General features: G+C 34.6%; 1 protein-coding gene across 9 annotated transcripts in view; it reads right to left on the reverse strand.

The window, feature by feature from the left end:
• Window positions 1-22,500, reverse strand: part of col15a1b (collagen, type XV, alpha 1b) — a 76,413-nt gene that overhangs the window by 27,137 nt on the left and 26,776 nt on the right. For 5 of the 9 annotated variants that reach the window (XM_073917924.1, XM_073917919.1, XM_017358519.4 and 2 more), the window contains 7 exon segments: window positions 15,302-15,849; window positions 5,824-5,898; window positions 5,538-5,639; window positions 1,941-2,049; window positions 1,777-1,811; window positions 1,467-1,637; window positions 1,326-1,352 (listed from right to left, as the gene is read on the reverse strand). In XM_073917924.1, coding sequence (XP_073774025.1) covers window positions 1,326-1,352; window positions 1,467-1,637; window positions 1,777-1,811; window positions 1,941-2,049; window positions 5,538-5,639; window positions 5,824-5,898; window positions 15,302-15,849 — 1,067 coding nt within the window. 9 annotated transcript variants of the gene reach the window in all.

The raw sequence follows: 22,500 nt of genomic DNA on the forward strand, positions 1-22,500 counted from the left end.
GTTTGCTGCAGTCTGAGCCTGTGTGCGTTTGTTTACTGCATATATTTTATTCGAAGAGGAGATCATTAGTTCAATAAAACATATATAGGGGATGACAATTGATAATTTACTTGGGAAATGGGAGAAAGAGAGAAAATAAGTGTGCAGTGTTTTTATAAATTTACTGAATGAGATCAAATAATCAGATTCTCCTCAAAAAAGAGACATTAACAAGCTTCAGAATGGCAATGCACATTCAGAAAATGCATGTTGACTTTACTGAGCATAATTACAGCAAACTAAGAAGAACCAAACGAATAACAAACTCAATATATTGACCAGTGTTCTGTTCAAGGTCTAGAATCAAGTTAGTATGAAATCAAACCAATGCTGTGTGGGGTGTCATTATGAGTCAAACCACTGCAAATTACCAAGCCCCCTAAATCACCAGACATTATGTAAAACAAAACTGCCCATGTGCTAGGAACAACATACATTTGTTATTTTTACATGAGAATACGTGAAAAATTATTATCATATATTTAACTAAATCACATTTTTTCAGTGAAAGGCAAAAACCCAAAAGCAACCCTTTAATTTACTCTGAAAAATTAGAACATTTTATATCTGTAGATCTTTTTAATTCTAAAAAAGTTGAAAAGTTTCAAGAGATTATTCATCTAAGAAAAAAAAAACTATTTTAAGAACTGTTACAGAAACTTAAAGGTTCTTTGGAGAAGTTTTGAGTTCTTTAGAGTGGCTCCCTTAAAATCAAAGGTTTTAAAAAGGTCTTTTTTTACAGTAATAGCAAAGAAGAACCATTTTTTGCTCTCCAAAGAATATTTAGTTAAAAAATAAAAAAATTAAAAAAAATTATCAACTTTTTAAAATAATTTAAAATAACCCAACATCACTTGTCATGGTGTTTTGCCATTTTTTTTTTACAGTTTGTTATACCTTTTATTCTATATATATATATATATATATATACACACACACACACACACACACACACACACACACACACACACACACACACACACACACACACACACACACATATATATATGTATATATACACACAAATATTTTTTTTTTCTTAGTGTGCAGAACATTTTCGTAATTAGAAGCTTTTCAATGAATCTTTTGTGAAATGGAAAGGTTCCATGTATATTAAAAGTCCATTGTGGAACCACAGAGGCCATTAAAGACTTTATTATATAACATTTTAAGTCATCTGGCCATCTCAAAGTTCTGGATTAATGGGTCAATTTTAAGTGTTTTTTTGTCCTTATTTTGAGCTCTTATATCTTGAGTTCATATCTCAACAAAAAATGAATACTCACTGGTTTCCCATCTTCACCTTTGCTTCCCTGTAAAACATGCAATAGTTAAAAAAATAAAGCGTATAAGTCATTAAAACAAGTAAGAAAATTGTCATCAGAGCATATTCTAAACATCACATCCTAATAAACATATACTCATACAGGTTGTCCATCTTTCCCTGGTCTGCCTCGTCCTCCTGGCTGACCAATTGGACCCTGTGGTCCTCTCGGTCCAGGCTGTCCTGAATGTCTGATTGGGACAGATGTTCCTGGAGGCCCAGGGGGTCCAGGTGGCCCTGCAGGCCCAGGTTCTCCACGCTCCCCTTTCTGTCCCTAGTCAAAACCCAGAAAAAAATGCCCTTAAACCAGACTTTTAGTATTTTAGTATTTAGTACAGTAGTATATCAACGTGGATACTATATTAATTGCATCCTTTTTCCAGTTACAGCCAAAAATAAAGTTTGTCACTCACAACCCTCTCCCCTGTTTCATCTGTTTTGTAAGTCCCTAAAAGGAATAACAACCAATTTTTAACAAAACCACCAATATACACATATATTATTAATAATCTTACTATAATACACGTAATAATCAGATCTATATATTCCAAATTTGATTTAAATAGTATGCTCTGACCTCTCAGCAGCCTTTCATCTATTGGGGTCACATGTCCTGAGAATCCACCCTCTTCTATGTCAGGTGACTGAATGGGTGGGGCTTCAACAGGAGAGGTGGGTCTTAGTGTCTGCAGGGAATAAAACATCAACTTTATAATTTACTGAAACAACATAAATGGCAATAATAACAGTAATTGTACTGTGTTGTATTGCAACATATATCTTATTTACTCCCTCTTTTACTTTAGCTGTCTCTAATGTCAGAGGCTGCATCCTCCGAAGGACACATTCGAAGGGCACTTCATCCTCAAAGGCTGTCTCACTTTGAAAAAATTCGAAGGCTCCTTCAAATGCAGCCTCCAAATGCGTCCTTTGTTTCCCAGGTAATGAAGGATACAACTAGTTGATCTTTCGAGACCTTGAACGTCCCAAGATTCTTTGCGTGCTGATAACTGCGGAATGATTTTAAAGGAAAACTCCAGAAAACACTTTTAGTATGAATTAGGTTTTGTTTTACTTGGATATCTGAGCATGTGTTACTTAAAAAGTAATTTTTATATTTACATATGTGGATCAAAGAAAATCCTGTATATTTTCCAAGTTAAGTTTTGCCTTCAGATTGCTTTTAAAGTTTTAAAGTCACATTGAACATTTTTTTATTACTGCTTATTAGCGGCAGCTGTTATGGTTGCTAGGTGACAAGAACCGTCCTCTGTAGGCTAGATTTTCTCATTTTAAAATGCTTGGTTCGGCCTGTGTGCACTTCGAAGGACTCCGCTTGGCACTCTGCAGCCTTCAGAGGATGCAGCCTCTGAAATGAGACAGCTATTAAATTCCAGCATTTGTTTTTCCTACTATGGAAGTCAACGTTCCCAGTTTCCAACATTCTTCAAAATATATCTTTTTGTGTTCATCATTACCAACAAAAACAAAAGGTTTGAGACAAGTTAAGCGTGAGCAAATGTTGACAGATTTTGTATTTTTGGGTGAACTATCCTGGTTCTATTTTTTTATTTTTATTTATTTATTTATTTGACATGGACATCACAATTACACTGGTCAACCAAATGCATTTATTTAAGTGTTTTAGCAAACTTGCTAATTCTCAACACCTGTCCACATTTTGGTAAACGATGTCTGAATCAAGCTTCTGAGAACTTTTTGTGTTTATTTGCCTCTTTTTGGTGATTCTGATTACTCGTTTACGTTGTTTTAGATCAAATTGCCTGCTTAATGATTACACGTATCTGTAATCATTAAGCTGATTTGGAGGTCAAGGAAAAAGATTATTTTTAATGTTTAAAAATGTTTAATTTATAAGGGTTGTGAATAGAGAGTTCCCATCCCGATTAACTGAACTTCACTGGTCTAAATTATTTACTTTTGGTGAGCAAATGATATTATACATCTTCATAAGTTCTTAGTTTGACAGATTATCTTTTTTATACATTTAATTTTAATAAAAATAAAAATAAAGGTAACATTATACACTAAATTAGCATTTTATTGAATTAATTTTAACGATGTTACTGATTAAGAAAAGAATAGACAGGAGAGGAAAATGATCTACCACTCACCCTTCTCCCACAATTCTTCCCTGCCATGCATTGCAGACCATTACATCACATCACAGCAGGTTTGAAATTGGTTTTCATGTCACTTGTGACCAGTCAGTGTAAATGTCATGCCATGACATGTTCTGGAGTGCCATTTTTAAATGTATTTGAATGTAAAGCTAATGTATTGTGTTTCTTCACAAACACCATCTAGTTTTTACTTTAAATATCCCTTTAGATTTTGAAAAAAACTGTAAGAAAATCGTACGCATAATGATGCTCTGTCTGTGATGAAAGACAATCTTATCTCCATGAAGAAAGAGTCAACCTCATTGTTTCCTGTTTGTCAAAGACAAAGCACATTTTCTACAGAGAAATGATTAAACTGACAACAAACACACATAAAACAAGATGACTATGTCAACATTCCTTTATTTTATGCTCGCTTATTTAGTTATGAAATATGTTATGTGTTTGTGTGTTTAATTAAAAAAAACAATCAAAAATGTTTTTAAAATGAAGCCTGTTTATTAATAAAGTACTTATACCTTTTCATTGAAAATTAAATTGTTTATGTGTTCAATAAAAGTTCACAAAAGCTGCATTTACTTTAGATAAATACAGTACGTTTAGATCTAAAAATGTATTATATTTATTGTCCTAAATATTAAATATATTGTTTACATTACTGTAATATCTAATACTGTTATCTAATTCAATACATTCTAAAATGTAAAGTATTCATCTGATGGCATTTATTTTATTCTTGAAAAATAATTGTAATATGCTGATTTACTGCTACTGGTTATTTTCATTGCTGAAATCAGTTACTCCGCTTAATATTTTTATGGAAATCGTAATACATATATTTTTCAGGATTCCTTTATGAACAGAAAATTGAAAGAACTGCATTTTTTATTTTTTTTATTTTTTTTATATTTTTGTACAATATAAAAGGCTGTTTTTGTAGCCATTTTGCTTTTATTTTAAGGGTCCAAATTAAGCCTTAATTAATGGTAATTTGTTTACAATTAAGCATTAGTTGAAAACAAATGCACTAATTAATGGTTAGTAAAAAATTTTAAGGGTCCTGAATTAGTTAAGTTTAGTAACACTTGTAAATCATGATAAACTTGTTCACAATTATGCATCAGTTAAGCATGAGCAAACATAATTCATGATTAACTGAACACAAAGGCATTTTAACCATTATTTACAATTTGATAAGCCATATATATTTTTTTTAAATCATTATGTAAGCTAACTGAACAACAAGCAACTAATTATGTTTAACTACTGCTGGTTTGAAAATATATATAGCTAAAATTGTGTAATAAATCAGTTTAACCTCATGTCCTATAGGTAAAGTTAATGTCCACATTAATGCATAATTCGGGACCCTTTAAACGTTTAGTTAACCATAATTATTAGTGCTTTTGTTTTTAACTAATGCTTAATTGTTAACAAATTAACCATTAATTAATGCTTAATTGATGCATTATTTTGGACCCTTAAAATAAAGTGTTACCAAACAAACAAACAAACAAACAAACAAACAAATAAATAAACAAACAAACTAACTTGCTGATCCAAACTTTTTTATAAGTAGAGTAAATTAACCTAAACAACCAGATCACTCGACGGTGTAATGGTCTTGGACAGTGTTTCTCAGCCACGTTCCTGAGGGTCCACCAGATCTGCACATTTCCCATGTCTCCTTAACCAAACACACCTGATTCAGATCACCAGCTCATTAGCAAAGATTGAATGACCTGCAATGGATGTGACAGACAAAGGAGACATCCAAAACATGCAGTGTTGGTGGTCCTCCAGGAACATGGTAGAGAAACACTGGTCTAGGATATAGTAAAACAAACAAATAAATAAATAAATAAATAAATAAATATTCACATATTTTGGGATAAGATCCAAAAATGTGCAAGAACTTAGATATATCCACGGCAAAACCACAGTATGTCACTATATTAATAGATCAATAAATAATCTTTTTGAAGTTTAACCAGCAATGCAAAGCATGCATTGAACTGCTTCAGACAAACCTTTTCCTTGTTGTTAGTCTGCCCAAAGGTTTCTTCACGCCTCGCATGTTCTTCCTCATCATCATAATCACCATCGCCACTTCTGTCCCCGGAGGCCTGCAGCTGCAAAACATCCAGAAGAGCAAAACACTCACACCATGACTGACTCCACCACAAGAGGGAGACCCTGAGCAATGCACAAACTAACACACTCAATCTACACATCCATATCTATATGCTTCTAATGGCCAAATGCTGTTGAAATATATTAAAAGACAAATAAAGAGAGTAGTGAAAGTGCACTCACGCTGGGGTCGTCTTCCTCACACTGCTCTTCTGCTGCTCTGGGGTCAGGTTTTATTACCAGCTGTTGGATTGACCCCTGAGGTAACGGAAAAGATATACAGACACTGACAATTAGTATGAGGGTTAACTGCTTAGTGGATTAAAACAAAAACAAAAACAAAAAGAAGAGATTGCAGTGTATATTTGTGGAATGACAAGTGGTTAAACCCAAACTGTAATTTTCTTTGGTCTTTTTTATATGTACAGTAGAGTATGTGTAGAGTGAAGTGCAGAAGCATCATAGGAGCAGCATTAATGAACACGAATGTGAAAAATAATATATGAGACTAGAGTCGAACTAAAAACAAGCACAGTGATCTTGGACTTTTCACTAGATTGTTAAAGGATAAGAATGGGACAAAAGACTAAGCTTTAAGGAAAAGTGTAGAGACCAAAAGAAAGACAAACTTTGGGTGTAGAGCTGAAGCTATTTTGCATTGATTTTGTTATGTGATGTGTTGTGAATGTTAAGAAGCGACTAAATATAATAAAGTAGAATTTTTATGTAAATACAAAGTAAATGAAATCATTTAATTACCATTTTTATATTATACATAGAAATATACGTATATGTTTAAGATATGTTAAACATAAACAAATATTTAACATATTAGCAATTTATTGTATACAAATAAATAATTCGATTCACAGAATTCTGTTATCCTCAATGCAATAGAGTTACATTCAGGGTTGCGCAACAGTTTTCATTTCCTGACGTTGACTTATATGGGGAGTTGATATTAACAAGTGGAGTTTAGGGAAATTCATCACTTGTCAATCATTCTCCAGTTCTCCATTGGCCGCACCCATACATACGTCCTCTTTTTCTATGAATCCTCTGCACAACATTAAAAGCCTAAGCCTTCTCAACTGCATATATTTTGTTTTCAGGTTTAAGACAATTTTTTGCTCACAGAAAGTTTAGCTGGAGAGCTCAAGTTATTTTAGACAATCAGCTCCATCTACTTCTGCAAAAATGCTTCATTAGTATGCAAAAGAAGTTTGGTTAATATATATCACCTTAAGCAATACAGGAAAGAAAAAGAGACAAAAAATAATAAAAATATATATTCCTTTTTCCGAATTATATATACATACAGTTGAAGTCAGAATTATTAGCCCCCTTTTGATTTTTTTTCTTCTTTTTTTAATATTTCCCATATGATGTTTAACAGAGCAAAGAAATTTTCACAATGTCTGATAATATTTTTCCTTCTGAAGGAAGTCTTATTTTTTTATTTCGGCTAGAATAAAAGCAGTTTTGAATTTTTTAAAAACCAATTTTGGGACAAAATTATTAGCCCCTTTAAGCACAATTTTTTTTCGTTAGTCTACAGAACAAACCATCGTTATACAATAACTTGCCTAATTACCATAACCTGCCTAGTTCACCTTATTAACCTAGGTAAGCCTTTAAATGTCACTTTAAGCTGTATAGAAGTGTCTTGAATAATATCAAGTAAAATATTATTTACTGTCATCATGACAAAGATAAAATAAATCAGTTATTATAAATAGGTTTCTAAAACTATTATGCTTTGAAATGTGCTGAAACAATCTTCCCTCCATTCAACAGAAATTTGGGAAAAAAAATAAACGGGCGCTAATAAGTCAGGCGGGGCTAATAATTCTGACTTCAACTGTATATTTCTTTTTTTTCCAGCCAATATTTCCATAAATGTCTGAAATCATGGTACCACAAAAAACTTTTCCTGTAATAGCTGTAATAGTTAAATAAATGCAAGACCCTTCAAATGGTATTCATGTCCAATTTTTTGATACCTAATAGAAAATGTGGCAGCATTAAACCATTTGAGTGCTTATTCCTCTCAACGGATCAGGTGAATATGGGATCGTAGCCCAAAAACGCCTCATTGCAGCTCACTGAGAGCAGCAACTTGCACTAGAGGTACTTTATTGCACTATTTGTGCAATTTAAGGCTTACTATATTGCTACATGCGCCACTCTCTTGTTCTTACTCGCTCACATGAGCGCACACTCTCTTGTTGTTTTGCGTTCTGGAATATTGTATGTAATTTGCAGGAATTAGGGAGCCACTATGAATATGCGTGAAACTCTCAGAGCCTCCAGGAGTGGTGGGATATCTGGTTTTATGCTCAATTTTCCCTGCACAATATACATGCAGGTCAGACTTTGAATTGTTTTCGCACTGCTTAGTACACAAACATTGGGGCGTAACACTGACAGTCTGCAGTTAAAGCACATCTTGTTTGTTTCATTACAAATCCATTGTGTTGGTGTATAGAGCCAAAAATGTTAGAATTGTGTCATTGTCCAAATATTTATGGACCTAACTGTATATACTGTGCTGCTGAGTGTTTAAGTGCATAAGTACACAGTGCATTAGTGTATAGTGTGCCAGTTAGGATGCAAACCTGACCTTTCTTTTAAAAGGTTTTCATGGAGACACTATGACTTCCGATGTGTGCATGCTATTCTAGTTTTCTCAAATAAAACAGAAACTACCTTTAGTTATTGATCCAAATTCAGAGACATGTCATGTTACACAGCTAATCCCAAATTCATAACTGGACTACTTTATAAATGAGATTGCTTTGATGCTTTGAAGAATTCAAAACGCCACCAAACACACCTTCTGGCCAAATTGGGTGAATGCAACTGCAAAAGACCAAGAAATTTACAACGGCACTGCAAATAAACAAAAAAATTCAAAACTTTTAAAAATAAAATTCAAATGTCTGTCAGGCTTAATTCTGAGAAAACAACAACATACAGTTGATGTCAAAATTATTAGCCCCCCCTCCATCCCCAACACCCCCCCCCCCTTATTATTTTTTCTTCTTTTTAAAATTTTTCCCAAATGATGTTTAACAGAGCCAGGAAATTTTCACATTATGTCTGATAAAATTTGTTCTTCTGGAGAAAGTCTTATTTGTTTTATTTTGGCAAGAACAAAAGCAGTTTTTAATTTTTAAAATCCATTTTTAGGTCAAAATTATTAGCCTCTTTAAGCTATTTTTTTTTTCAATAGTCAGAACAAACCATCGATATACAATAACCTGCCTAATTACCCTAACCTGCCTAATTAACCTAATTAATACAGTTATGCCTTTAAAATAAAAAAATCTAGTCAAATATTATTTACTGTCATCATTCATCATTAATTTTCTTGTCAGCTTACTCCCTTTATTAATCCGGGGTCGCCACAGCGGAATAACCGCCAACTTATCCAGCACATTTTTTTTTACACAGCGGATGCCCTTTCAGCTGCAACCCATCTCTGGGAAACATCTACACCTACATTCACACACACACTCATACACTATGGACAATTTAGCCTACCCAATTCACCTGTACCGCATGTCTTTGGACTGTGGGGGAAACCGGAGCACCCAGAGGAAACCCACACGAACCCAGGGAGAACATGCAAACTCCACACAGAAACGCCAACTAAGCCGAGGATCGAACCAACGACCCAGCGACCTTCTTGCTGTGAGGCGACAGCACTACCTACTTCGCCACTACGTTGCCTACTGTCATCATGGCAAAGATAAAATAAATCGGTTATTAGAAATGAGTTATTAAAGCTATTATGTTTAGAAATGTGTTGAAAAAATCTGCTCTCCATCAAACAGAAATTGGGGAAAAAATAAACAGGGGGACTAATAATTCTGACTTAAAATGTAGATTAGCCTAAAAGCTTTTGAACTAATAATTTATTGACTAATAATACTATTTAATTTAATTTTACATATGCATTTTTGGCAGATGTTTAATCCGAGTGCATGACATGCACTGCACTGAATGCACCTTTTTATCAGTTTTTCTTTGCCTGGGATTGAACCCACAACCTTTGTGTTTCTGGTGCTAAACTCTACTATTTGAGCTTCTGAGAATACATTCAAACACTGTTTTCAAGTATAAATAGCACAAGTGGAGTGTTCACACTAACAATTCCAATAAAAATCCCCTTTAAATACATGGAAGAAGCACTTACTGTAATATACTCTTTAAAACAAAACAAAAATAAATAGTAATAAAAAAATGTGCCGAATGTTTGCAGGTTTAATAATGTAATGGAGGATGCAAGACTGCAAGCTCCAATGGTGAATAACAAAATAACCTTCATTTCATACACTTAACAGCTGAGAACATGGTGCATAAGTACATAGTGTGCAAGTACATAGTGTAAAGTGCGTCATTTGGAACAAAACTAATGCATTCTTCAAGCTTTAATCACACCGCGATCGTGATTGTACACAAGTGCTGTCAGAACGAGATTTGTTTTGCTATTTTCAATCGAACAGCATAGATTGAGTTCAGCAGAAATACAGCAGCACACATTCGTCCAGGGCTCAGAGATTCTCCAGCAGCGCTGAAGGGAAGGTAATACATTTTGCACAATTATCAGCAAGCTTTCAGATGAAGTACCTCCTGCGTTACTCATTAGGGTTTAATGCGTTCTTTCAGCCACACTTCCATTCAAGTACAGCGGATTTAAGATGGCCATCGGCTACTTTCATTATTAAAGGCGTTATGAAATGTCATAGTCCAAACAACCATAAAACAACGACGGGAAAAATCCAATTAGAGCTATTACAGATAGGACATATTAACACAATAACTTTTAATTGGCATCACCTCTTTAGGGAAACAATGGCTCAACCACAAAAGTGCCTTTTCTGGAGGACAAGACAGTAATTGTAACTCTCTAGACGTTTTTGGGTGCTAGCCAGGTCTGAAAGTATCATCGTTTCTCTCTGTTACTGTATGTTAGAGCTTCATTGTTAGTTCTTTTCTTGAAGGAGGCCCCTAGGTTAATGCCATTTGACACAGAGGATTGGGTCTTCCCAAAGTTTTCACCATGACAACAGGCCTGCCAAAACACAATACAGCAACTCACGGGACAAAAGCTCTTCAGGTGTACTGGCACAAATGAGATGGAGGACAAAGTCTAAAGCAAAACTTATTGAGAAAAAGGAGTTTGGACTGGTGGCTGTTGTAGAAAAACAAAATAAGCAGTCAACAATGCCAGCAGCAGTCAGCAAAATATTAAATTAGCAAATAAAAAAAGTCTATTCTCCTGAAGGTTCCAAACAGGGACCGTATGCACCAATACAAGATACTGAACGATCCAAAAAAATAAAATGTGGTTCTCCAAAAAGCTCCAGACAGGTATGGACAAATATCAAAATTCAATAAAATATAAATAAAAAGTAAAACAAACTCCAAACAGATATGCATTTGTGCATGAATGAATTTAAGATCAAAATTATTAGCCCCTTTAAGCTATATATATTTTTTGATAGTCTACAGAACAAACTATCAGCAAAAATAGCTTGCTTTATTACCATAACCAGCCTAGTTAACCTAATTACCCTAGTTAAGCCTTTAAATGTCACTTTAAGCTCCATAGAAGTGTCTTGAAAAATATCTAGTTAAATATTATTTACTGTCATTATGGCAAAGATATATTCAATCAGAAAAGGGAAAAAAATAAACAGGGGGCTAATAATTCTGACTTTAACTTCAACTATATATATATATATATATATATATATATATATATATATATATATATATATATATATATATATATATATATATATATATATATATATATATATATATATGTAATTTTTTTGATATATATTTATTTATTTATATATATATATATATTTTTTTTTTTCCAAGAGATGGGTTGCGGCTGGAAGGGCATACACACACACACACACACACACACACACACACACACACACACACACACACACACACACACACACACAGTTTTGCCTGGTTCTCTATTCTGATTGGCTGATAACTGCGAGATATTCTGCAATAAATCAAAACTATCAATAAAATAAAAAATAATAAATAAAATAAAAAAATAAAATGAAATAAAAAAATATATAAATATCAGAACTCGTACAGCCTACTCATCCTTATATATTACTCCACCAACATAGAGTGACAGCAGATCGGTGTATTGATTGATAAACTCAATACAGTTTGATAAATATTGCAGCTATTGGACAACATAATATGCCTATTTTAAATATTTATAATTTCGGAGATACTGTGCGGAAGCCATCAGCCTGTTATTGATGAGACCAAAGACGTTAATGTTGTCCATCCACAAAATGGAGACATAAGCCCTTAGAGGAGAAAAACTTATAATTTCAAACTGATCAAATCATTAACTTGTAAGTGACTTTCTAAGTCGATCTCTCTCTTTTTTATGTTGCAGTGCTGTATTTATACCATAGTGTAGTGTATTAAGTACTCGTAGGAGTGCGATATGGCAGTACAGTAAATCGTCACTGGCGGAAGACTAAGGCACTCGGTCTGCAGCCTCGTGCCAATGCACAACCCCTACCAGTGCCGATATCCAAACTGGTATGAACTTATACCAAAATGTAAAAAAAAAATGACATTATACCAAAATAATAATATTAATAATCATTATCGTCATCATCTTCATCATCATCATCATCATCATCATCATCATCATCATCATCATCATCATCATCATCATCAAATAAAAAATGAAATAGAGTTCTAATTAATAAAATATCTAAAGAGGCATGCATCAAATTGAAAATGGCTAAAAACTTAAAAATTCATTCATTCATTTTTTTTCGGCTTTAGTCTCTTTGTTAATCTGGGATCGCCACAACAGAATGAACAGCCAACTTAAAAATTAAGATATAAAAACGTTTCTATGACTCTATTTCTGCTTTAATTATAACCTTTTTATCTCATTATAGATAGAATTTTAGATTTTCACAATTTACTTTAAATAAAATTTAAACACTTTTTTTTTGCATAATTATTACTATGATAAATACTGATAAACAAACAATATTAAGATACTGTATGGATTTGATTAAAAAGCAAAAAGATGCATTATCATTAAAAATAATAATTAAGGCACCCCAATATTGTAATGTACAGAATAATATATGTATATAAATGGATAAGTTTTAAATACATATTTTCTACAGTATTATTAAATCACTATGTGTTTTTATAGATTCACTTTAAGAGAGAGTTGGATGAAAAATGAAAATGTAAAAGGAAAAACTTACTGTAAGCACTCATTTTATAATCTCAGTAAAGATTATCACTAAAATCTCCAGCACTGAAAGCTTCACCCCGGCTTCACTCTCTGTGTTGATAGAAGACGTTTGCGAATAACCTTGAATATGTTTTTGAGGATGTATCAATGATAGATCATAAACTGTCAGGGTGAAGGTAAATGTCATCGTGAGTCAGTGTAAGACACACGATTTGCTCAAGGCCCCAGTCATATAAAATCACATCAAATTAATAACGACAGTGTCTTGTCAATAGCTATAAAAAATGCAAAAGCAAAGGACAGGGTAAAATCAATGCGAAAGTGATTTCAGTGTGTATTCAGCTCATCTTTTATCTTCAGAGTAGTGTTTAAAGGCAGGAAAGAGACCAAGCAGGTAAACACAATGCTTCTCACGCACCTGTCAATTTAGCGATTTGGAGCTTTTCATAAAGTGTTTTTTCAAGAGAATAAGCAGAAGGAAAGTAAGTGAGTGTATTTATTTCAGTCTAATGGTTAGAAAACATCCTAAATACACTTTTAAGTGTTTTCTGTGACTGTGACACTTTTTTCTACTTGAGTTTGTAGTTCATAATTATAAAATTATTATTATTATTATTATTATTATTATTATTATTATTGTATATTGCTTGAGTTATAAATGTCCATACAGCAGCACGTACACCAAACTTCCCAGTTTTCTTCATATATTTTTTTCATAGGCTTTTATCAAGGGCTCTAATATCTAACATTTGCTTGATTATATACTTTTTGTTCTACAGAAATCTGTAAAAATCTATTATGTTCTGGCTCTTCTATTTATAACATATTAGACTCTAAGTTTTTACCGAGTGGGTTTTGGATAGCTCTTTTTATCATTCTATAGCTCAAAACTTGAATAAACTATTCAACTATTCATTCCGCTGTGGCAACTCCTGATGAAAAAAAGATACTAAGTCGAAGGAAAATGAAATGAAATAAATACACCAAATCCTGTATTTTTAAAAATGAAACAAGAATTTTGAACTTCCACTAGAAATTCATGCAAATTAGCGCACATGTAATGAAATAATGCATCATTCGCATATCTATATAAACATTTCAGAAAACTTTTTGCAATACTTAATATAATTAATCAACAATAGAAGTATGATGATAGTGATTTTATTAGCCAATTTACTTGCAGTGTCTTGCCTTGACCCTTTATAGGGCTTGGAAAAACCCTTGAGTATTACAGCAGGTTATCACAAGACTTTTGAAGTTGTGTGACTTAAGATAAAACATACACAAATGAAGAGTTCAGTTGCAAAAACCTCTAAGTGCCTTCTGTAATTTTCTTCTACAATGAGCATTTTTTTCAGCCTCTCATGTTTATGTTCAGTTATTTCATGTTGAAAGCGATGCAAATAGTCTGCTCTTTGCCATAAAGAGAAATTACTGAATCAAGACATAGGAGCCTGAGAAAAATGCGAATATTAGAAGACAATTTCAGATGGCACTTGGAGATTTTTGTATCTGAACTCTTCAAATTATATTTTAATTAATTATGTTACCATATATGGTTCTTTGCCCCCTAGGGTTAAAATCCACGTAACCCAGAAGTTCCTAAGATGTTTATTTTAGTATATTGATATATTTCTGGGCGTCACAGTGGCAAAGTTGGGAGTAAGATTGCCTCACAGCAAGAAGGTCACTGGTTCGAGCCCCGGCTGGGTCAGTTGGCCTTTCTGTGTGGAGTTTGCATGTTCTTCCCGCGTTCGCGTGGGTTTCCTCCAGGTGCTCCGGTTTTCCCCACAGTCCAAAGACAGGTGCTAGGTGAATTGAATAAGCTAAATTGGCCGTAGTGTATGTGTGTGAATGCAAGAGTGTATGTGTGTTTCCCAGTGATGGGTTGCAGCTGGGAGGGTATCCGCTGCGTTAAACATATGCTAGACAAGTTGGCTGTTCATTCTGCTGTGGCAACCCCTGATTAATAAAGGGACTGAGCCGAAAAGAAAATGAATGAATGAATGAATGACATACTTCCAAATGAAACAGAATATTAAGAAGGAGGTGGGGCTTTCCTTTTTTTACGCATCATTCCCTCATTGCACATTAATGGTAAGAGGGCGTGGTTAAGAATATTGTGCCTGAAGCCATCAAACTGACATAAACAGAGTAGAACCGCCACTCCAAACGCAAGCTAACGATCAAAATTGTTTGCTGACTAAAGCTTTTTTTGCAGTAGATCAAATTTCACAGACGAATTGTTCACCTAAATTATAGTAACATGTGACAGCAAAATAAACATTATAAATTTAGATTTCACACAGATTTTAAACTGTATGGCTTCATCGCAGTTCTAGGGGAAGATTCAAGAGTTGAGTGAAAACGCAAACCTACCACAAATCTCTCCAGGCCGGTACTACCCGCATTCGCCACAAAGATCCCCGATCCAGGCTTGAAGCTGAGGGGCTGCTGGCTCCTCTTGAAGGGGGCAATGTGGTATTCATCACAGTCCATGTAGAGACGAACCTCCTGGCGCTCCACCGACAGTGTGAAGCGGCTCCACTGCTGCGTCATGTCTGGCACTTTAAAAGACGCAACCTCTGCGCTGTTCGCTGACCTCGGCTCACTGTAATACAGTACAATCCGCTGAGTCTGGTCCTCCACGGGTGTCAGGGCCAGGCCAAGTTGGACAATGGTCTGGGACGGGTCTGTGATGGCAAACAGGACTCCTCCTCGAGAGCTAGATGGTTTGACTGTGACGATGATGGCAAAGTCTGTGAAGAAGGGCTCAGGTACGAAAGACTGGGTCAGTCGGCCTACGTTAGCATGAGGCCCAAAAGAGTAGGCAGGGTAACCCTCGTAGCCCGTGATGAAGGACACGGATGGTGGAAGAGGCATGCCAACGAGGTCTGTTAGAATTAGGTGACCCTTGGAGCCTCGCTCTGAAAGAAACACAAAAAGAATGATTAAATGATGGACAAAATGTCTTAAACTTTTTAAGTTAACATTACATGAACATGGGTGACACGGTTGCGCAGTATGTAGTGATGTCTCCTCACAACAAAAAGGTCACTAGTTTAAGCCTCGGCTGGGTCAGTTGTCATTTCTGTGTGGAGTTTGCATGTTCTCCCCACATTTGCGTGGGTTTCCTCTGGGTGCTCCGGTTTCCCCCACAGTCCAAAGACATGCCATACAGGTGAATTGGCAAAACTAAAGGCATCTATATAGAACTATGGGAGAACTGTGAACTAATGATCTAACTTTTCCAAGTTCTAAGTAATTTAATAAAGTGTAGAGGCAGATGCTTCCATGTACCTAGGCAAAATAAATGTTTCATTGTTCTGTTAAACAATATTTCATGTTTATTTAATGAACAATTCAACCCAAAATATGTAAAACATGCTTTAAAGCATGACAATCTTCCTTCAGTTGAACACAAAAGAAGAAAATATGCCTCGGTTGATCTTTTCCACCATTAAAAAATCATAAAACTACAGTCTGTATGAATAATTCTCTGTGTTCCAGAACGTCTGAAAACATAACAAAGGTTTGTGTTAGAAACGATGCAGAAAACTGCATTACGATGTACCAGTATTTTTAACCTCTTGTGAGCTGCTATACATCACAACCTTTATCATATAAACTGAAGAACTGAATCAGCTTGTGTTGAATTACCGCAAAGATCAAAAGTGTAATTTGTTCTTGGCTATGCTATCCTTCTCACATGAACTTTTGCTAAGAATAACAGATGTTTGTGGAACAACTGCAAATGCAAAAATGAAAACAGCTGGCCTAACTGTTTAGTGCATAATATAAAATGATTGTCACCAATAGAGGGCCATACTGTACCCGTAGTAAAAAGATTTAAAAAGAAGGAATGAACCCTCTTGCGATACAACCTTAATGCTTTGCAGCACCTCATTTAGTCATCACTAGGCCCACATGGAATCTGCGCACGCAGAATTCTGCAGATTTTTAGTCCATCATTGATTCTGTTTATTGACTTGTGGGAATGTGTGTGAATTCATATTTATTAAGTTTGTAAATTAATTTCAGTATTAATATTGACTAATATGAAAATGTTCTCATTATTTATTTACAATACAGTTTGTTAAGTAATATTTTCTGTCTTTTAGTAGATATATTATATGAGAGACTTGCTTTGTTTACCAAATAAAGTGTATCTAATTGGATATGGATTGTAAACATTAAATAACAGTTGAAAAGGTATTACTTTTTATTTTATATATTAGGGTTTTAGTTATAATACTCCCAAAATCATTCCGCATAAATCAGCAGATATTGACCAAAATTCTACGCAGAAATGGCAAAAAAATGTCCGCAGATTCCGTCTGGCCCTAGTCATTACGTTACAGAGAAATCAATTCAAAATAATAAAAAAAAGTAGGTCAATCAAACAAATCGACTGCCAACAACCAAATGAATATTTAACACTGAAAGGGAAGATAACAAATTGAGGTGGGTCTAATCAAGTACCTTGGCAACAAACAAGGGTAACCATGGTGATTAATATTAGTGTGGCACAAAGAGCACAGACACTGAACACAGGAGGTCAACCAAAGAAATAATAGGGAGCAAAACAAAACAACTAACGGCTAGTTTTTAAAACTCTCTCACAAAATGACAGATAAAATAAAAATATACATTAGACTATTTTATGTGCATCAAAATAGCAAGCAAGTACAAATAGTTCACACATTATGGCAATTTGACACGATTTAGATAAAAACAATGCCTGTTAGATTAAATAAAATAACTTTATACAGTTTTTTGTTAACTTTTGAAGCTCTCATAAACACATCGGATTTTTAAAAATCATTTTATGAACTTTTTTAGAGGAGCTGGACACATAAAAGGGCATCCACCACATAAAATACATATGCCAAAGTAATTAATGGTTCATTCAGCTGTGGCGACCCTTGATAAATCAACTTCAATCACCGTCTAGTACTTCAATTTCCGTCTTGTTCGGCTCAGCTGCCAAAACCGACAGCGAATAGTTCTGACTGCTGAACAAATCACTTTCACTACCATTCCTACACTTTAAAAACAGTACTCTTCCAGAGTGAGTTAAAGGGCTCACAAATCACTCTGGACACCTCGCACCCAGCACATTTCCTGTTCGAACTATTACCGTCTGGTCGGCGCTTTAGAGGACCAAGCACAAAAACAGCCAGACACAGGAAAAGTATCTTGTTTCAGGCCATCTCACTCATAAACAGGTAAATATACCCCACTGTACAATAAATATGTGCAATACTTTCTTATACACACTTGTGTATAGCACCTTATATTAATATACAATGCAATGCTTTCTCCATTCACATTTGTACATAGCACCTTATAACCTGTATATTTATCACAAATCTGTACATACAATTCAACATTCAGATTTTTTGACTAGCTGCATCTCTGTTTAATGTTTATTGTCTTGTTTCATATTTATTTTGTGTTGTCACTTGTCACTTTACGTACACTGGAAGCTTCTGTAGCCAAAACAAATTCCTTGTGTGCGTGAAGCACACTTGGCAATAAAACTGATTCTGACTAAGCCAGAGGATAGTGAGTGAGTGAACATTTTTTGTTTCAGGGAACTGTGAGAACAACTTTTTGAAAGTTCCTTGCAACATATATTGTGCACCTCCCTAACAAAAATGACTAATTACATAATAAAAGAACTGACAATACTTAGGTACTTTTTATAAAATGTATTTATGTCACGTTACTTTTGTGCATAAAGAAATGACAGGAGAAGAAAGACTCTCCCATCAGGGACTTTCACTTTAACGTTTTTTTATATTTTGAGAATTACCGAATTGCTTTTATTGCACAAGTAAGATGAATAAATGCATGTTCATATTCATCTTGATCTACACTAATGTCTGCACAGTGCACACAGCACATACTTTCTCATGATTTCTGCCAACATGAGTAAAAGAGAGCAGCCAGTGAAGGAATGGCAAAACAAAGCAACTGGTAATAATATTATATTACAGTTACATCATTTTAAAGTAACTTCAACTTAAAAATAGATGCAGTGTTCATTATAAGTGAGTAAACCCCTCACAGATATCTTTTAAAATAATATTTCCTGTAGGATGCTTTACAATAATACTTGCGCATATACATTAGATTAGTCATACCAAAGCCAAAACTGGAACTAATCTAACAAAAGAATAAATAATTATTGGCTATTTTCTCTGAGAAATTGATCAAGACAGCCATCATAAGCTGAAAAAAAACCATCAGAGATATGGCAAAAACATCAGGCCTGGCCAAAACAACTGTTTTGAACATTTTAAAAAGAAAGAATGCACTAGTGAGGTTAGCAACATTAAAAGACCTGGAAGACCAGGGAAAACAACTGAGGTGGACGGCCAAAGAATTATTTCCCTGGTGAAAAAAATACCCTTCACAACAGTTGGCCAGATCTAGAACATCTAATTGTGATCTAGATGTGTGTCAACAATCAAGAGAAGACTACACCAGAGTGAATACAGAGGGTTTACTAAAAGATGTAAACCATTGATGAGCCTCAAAAACAGGAGGAGAGTTTTTTAGGAGAGTTCTAAAAAAACATTCACAGTTCTGGAACAACATCATATGGACAGATGAGACCAAGATCAGGAAAGGAACTGCTCATGATTCAAGCATTGAAACATTGGTAGTAGTGACATGGCATGGGCATATATGGCTGTCAATGGACAAAAAGCACCAGGATGGATTCTGAAGTGTTTCAGGCAATATTTCCTGCTCATATTAAGCCAAAATGTTTTAGAACTCATTGGACGGCGCTTCACAGTGCAGATGGAGAATGATATAAATCATGCTGCAAAAGCAACCAAAGATTTTTTGAATGGAAAGAAGTGGAATGCTATGCAATGGCCAAGTCAATCACCTGACCTGAATCTGATTGAGCATGCATTTCACTTGCTGAAGACAAAACTGAAGGGAAAATGCCCCAAGAACATGCCGGAGCTGAAGACAGTTGCTTTAGAGGCCTGGCAGAGCACCACCAGGGATGAAAGCCAGCATCTGGTGATTTCTATGCGTTACAGATTTCAGGTTGTAATTGACTGCAAAGGATTTGCAATCAAGTAGTAAAAAGTGAAAGTTTGATTTATTGGTATTATTCTGTCCAATTACTTTTGGTCCCTTAACACGTGGAAGGCACATATGCAAACTGTTGTAATTCCTACAGTGTTCACTTGATGTTAACTGTAAATACAAATATGTACAAATATGTACAGTATGTTTGTACATCTGTCAGATACTTTTGTGTTAATTTACAGTTACTCAAAAAAGTTAAATATAATTACATAATTTGTAATGCATTTCCTACACTAGTAAACAGGATTTGTTTTGACCAAATTCTCATATGCAGGCAGTTTTTAAACTCAAATGAAAAGCTGTTTCTGTTTTTTGAACACGCTAATATCACATTTTCTTGTTGAGAAGGAGATTTTAAACTTGAACTTTTTCAGTGACATAAATTTCATTGACAATTTCATACATATTTAAAACACTGAGGAGAGAGATTTCTTTTACTGAACTGCTTTCACTGAACTGTCATAAAATTTTCATTTATTCTTGTTTTTTCTTCTTCTCAATATCAAGCTGTTGTACAGTGTGTATTAATCATGCTCTTCACAGATTTCTTGACAGCTCTTTTTACCCTTTCCAGCAATTTCACAGTCTGCAATTGTTTCACAGCAACATAAACAAATAATAAAAACATTCTCATTAGTTTATGCCAATGTCAATGCAAAAGACTCCTCAGACTGACAACCCTAAGCAGCCTTTTCTGTTTCAGTCTGACACGAAACCTAATGATAATAATGAAGTGAAGTACCAAATAAACAGCTCTACATGGCTGCAGGGCTTCCAGCAAACACTGTGTGAGCCGAGAGTTTGAGGATCAGCCTTCATTATATGGCAGAAGCAGAGAGAGGATCCTCTTTATGGAGAATTAATTACAGTTCACAGCAGTTTCCACTGAAAATACATGCAGAAGTGAACTTGTTTTCTTTGATTTAACAAACACAGTGGAATACTGCTTATAACATTCAAATGAAATGATAAGAGATGCAGCATTAGAGCTTTGCTGATTGCACAGAGTAATGAGAAGAATGAGATATTAATTAAGGAAGAAGTCTGATCCCCGGGGTTAATTTCACAATCTTTCCCCATGCCTTTAACAGCAGGTGGAACTACAACTGATGGAAAACCTCCTGCTCTTAATCCTATTATTATAATATCATGTGATAGGGATTTAGCGTTATTCTTTGAGAAAAGTGAGTTCTGCAAACACTGCCAGGCTGATCTCTTGCACACAACAGCATGGCACAATTAAAAACCTTTTACAGTTTGATATCTGCTAGCCTCGTGGGTGAAACAGAATCTTAGTATCAATCCAACTGCACAGCTTGGACCAAATAGTAGCCATTTCAAGTGTGCTATTTGCACACTAATCTTGTTTTTCGATTTGTGATAAGATTATTTTGCTTACCCCATTGGCAGATAATTTACCTTGATTTAAGGAAAAACACACTTCATTTTGGCAAATTATTTCTTAAAACAAGACAACATGTTTTGGTTGTATAGAAAATGCATCTTGATTTAAGAACTTTGAGATATTTGGACTAGAAACAACACAAAAAAATCTAGAAAGAAAATTATTTTTTGCAATGTATATATGGATTTTTAGCTTTAAAACAATTATATTACATATATTTAAGCTATATTTTAGCTTTTATCTTTATATTAATTTACTATAAATATTTTTTTTTTTGCAATAAACCAAAACTCACTGCTCGTCCACACTGCAAAAAAACATTATATTGAAAATAGTTTATTCATAATTTATTTTTGATTTTACAATAATATAATATATTAGTATATATAAATATATAATAATAATAATATATAAACATATAAATAATATATAAAAACAACACAAAATATTTCAATTAGCTAATAAGAAAATGTTTCTCTCTTTCTAAAATAACACAAACTAAAAAAAGCAATATTAATTTTTTTTTTTTTTTTAAAACATTAAAACTATTTTAAATTAAAAAAAATAAACAAAGAAATATACTGAAGTCACAATGTTTTTGTTCTCTCCATAAATCTCTGTTTGTTTTTTCAGTGCAGCTGCACTCACCGCTCTTCCACCTCTTCAAAGGTCTCTTGGCTCTGGCTGTGTCGGCGGGCGCCGCTGTGGGCGCAGGAGGAGAGGTTGGCAGGACGTGCTCTGTGTTTTCCTCTGCTGCTTCAGTACTGCTGGTGTCTGCAGGTGTGCTGACCGCAGGAGCGGGTGAACTTGTCTCTGGGACCCACAGAAACCTAAACCACTGGATCTGACCAGACAGACTGACCAGACTCAAGAGCAGCAGACTGGTCAGCGGTGCCATCCTGCTCAGCCCGACGAGGTAGATGAGCGTATGCCGAAACGCAAAACTCTTCACTGAACCCCCTAAGAGCCCCTCGGTACCCCAGTGCACCACGCAGGCTTTGGTATTCGGCAGGGCAGCCAAATGTCCGATCCTCTACACCGTCATAATGGGATTGTT

This window comes from Danio rerio, chromosome 2 (genome assembly GCF_049306965.1).
Source record: "Danio rerio strain Tuebingen ecotype United States chromosome 2, GRCz12tu, whole genome shotgun sequence".
Lineage (NCBI taxonomy): Eukaryota > Metazoa > Chordata > Actinopteri > Cypriniformes > Danionidae > Danio > Danio rerio.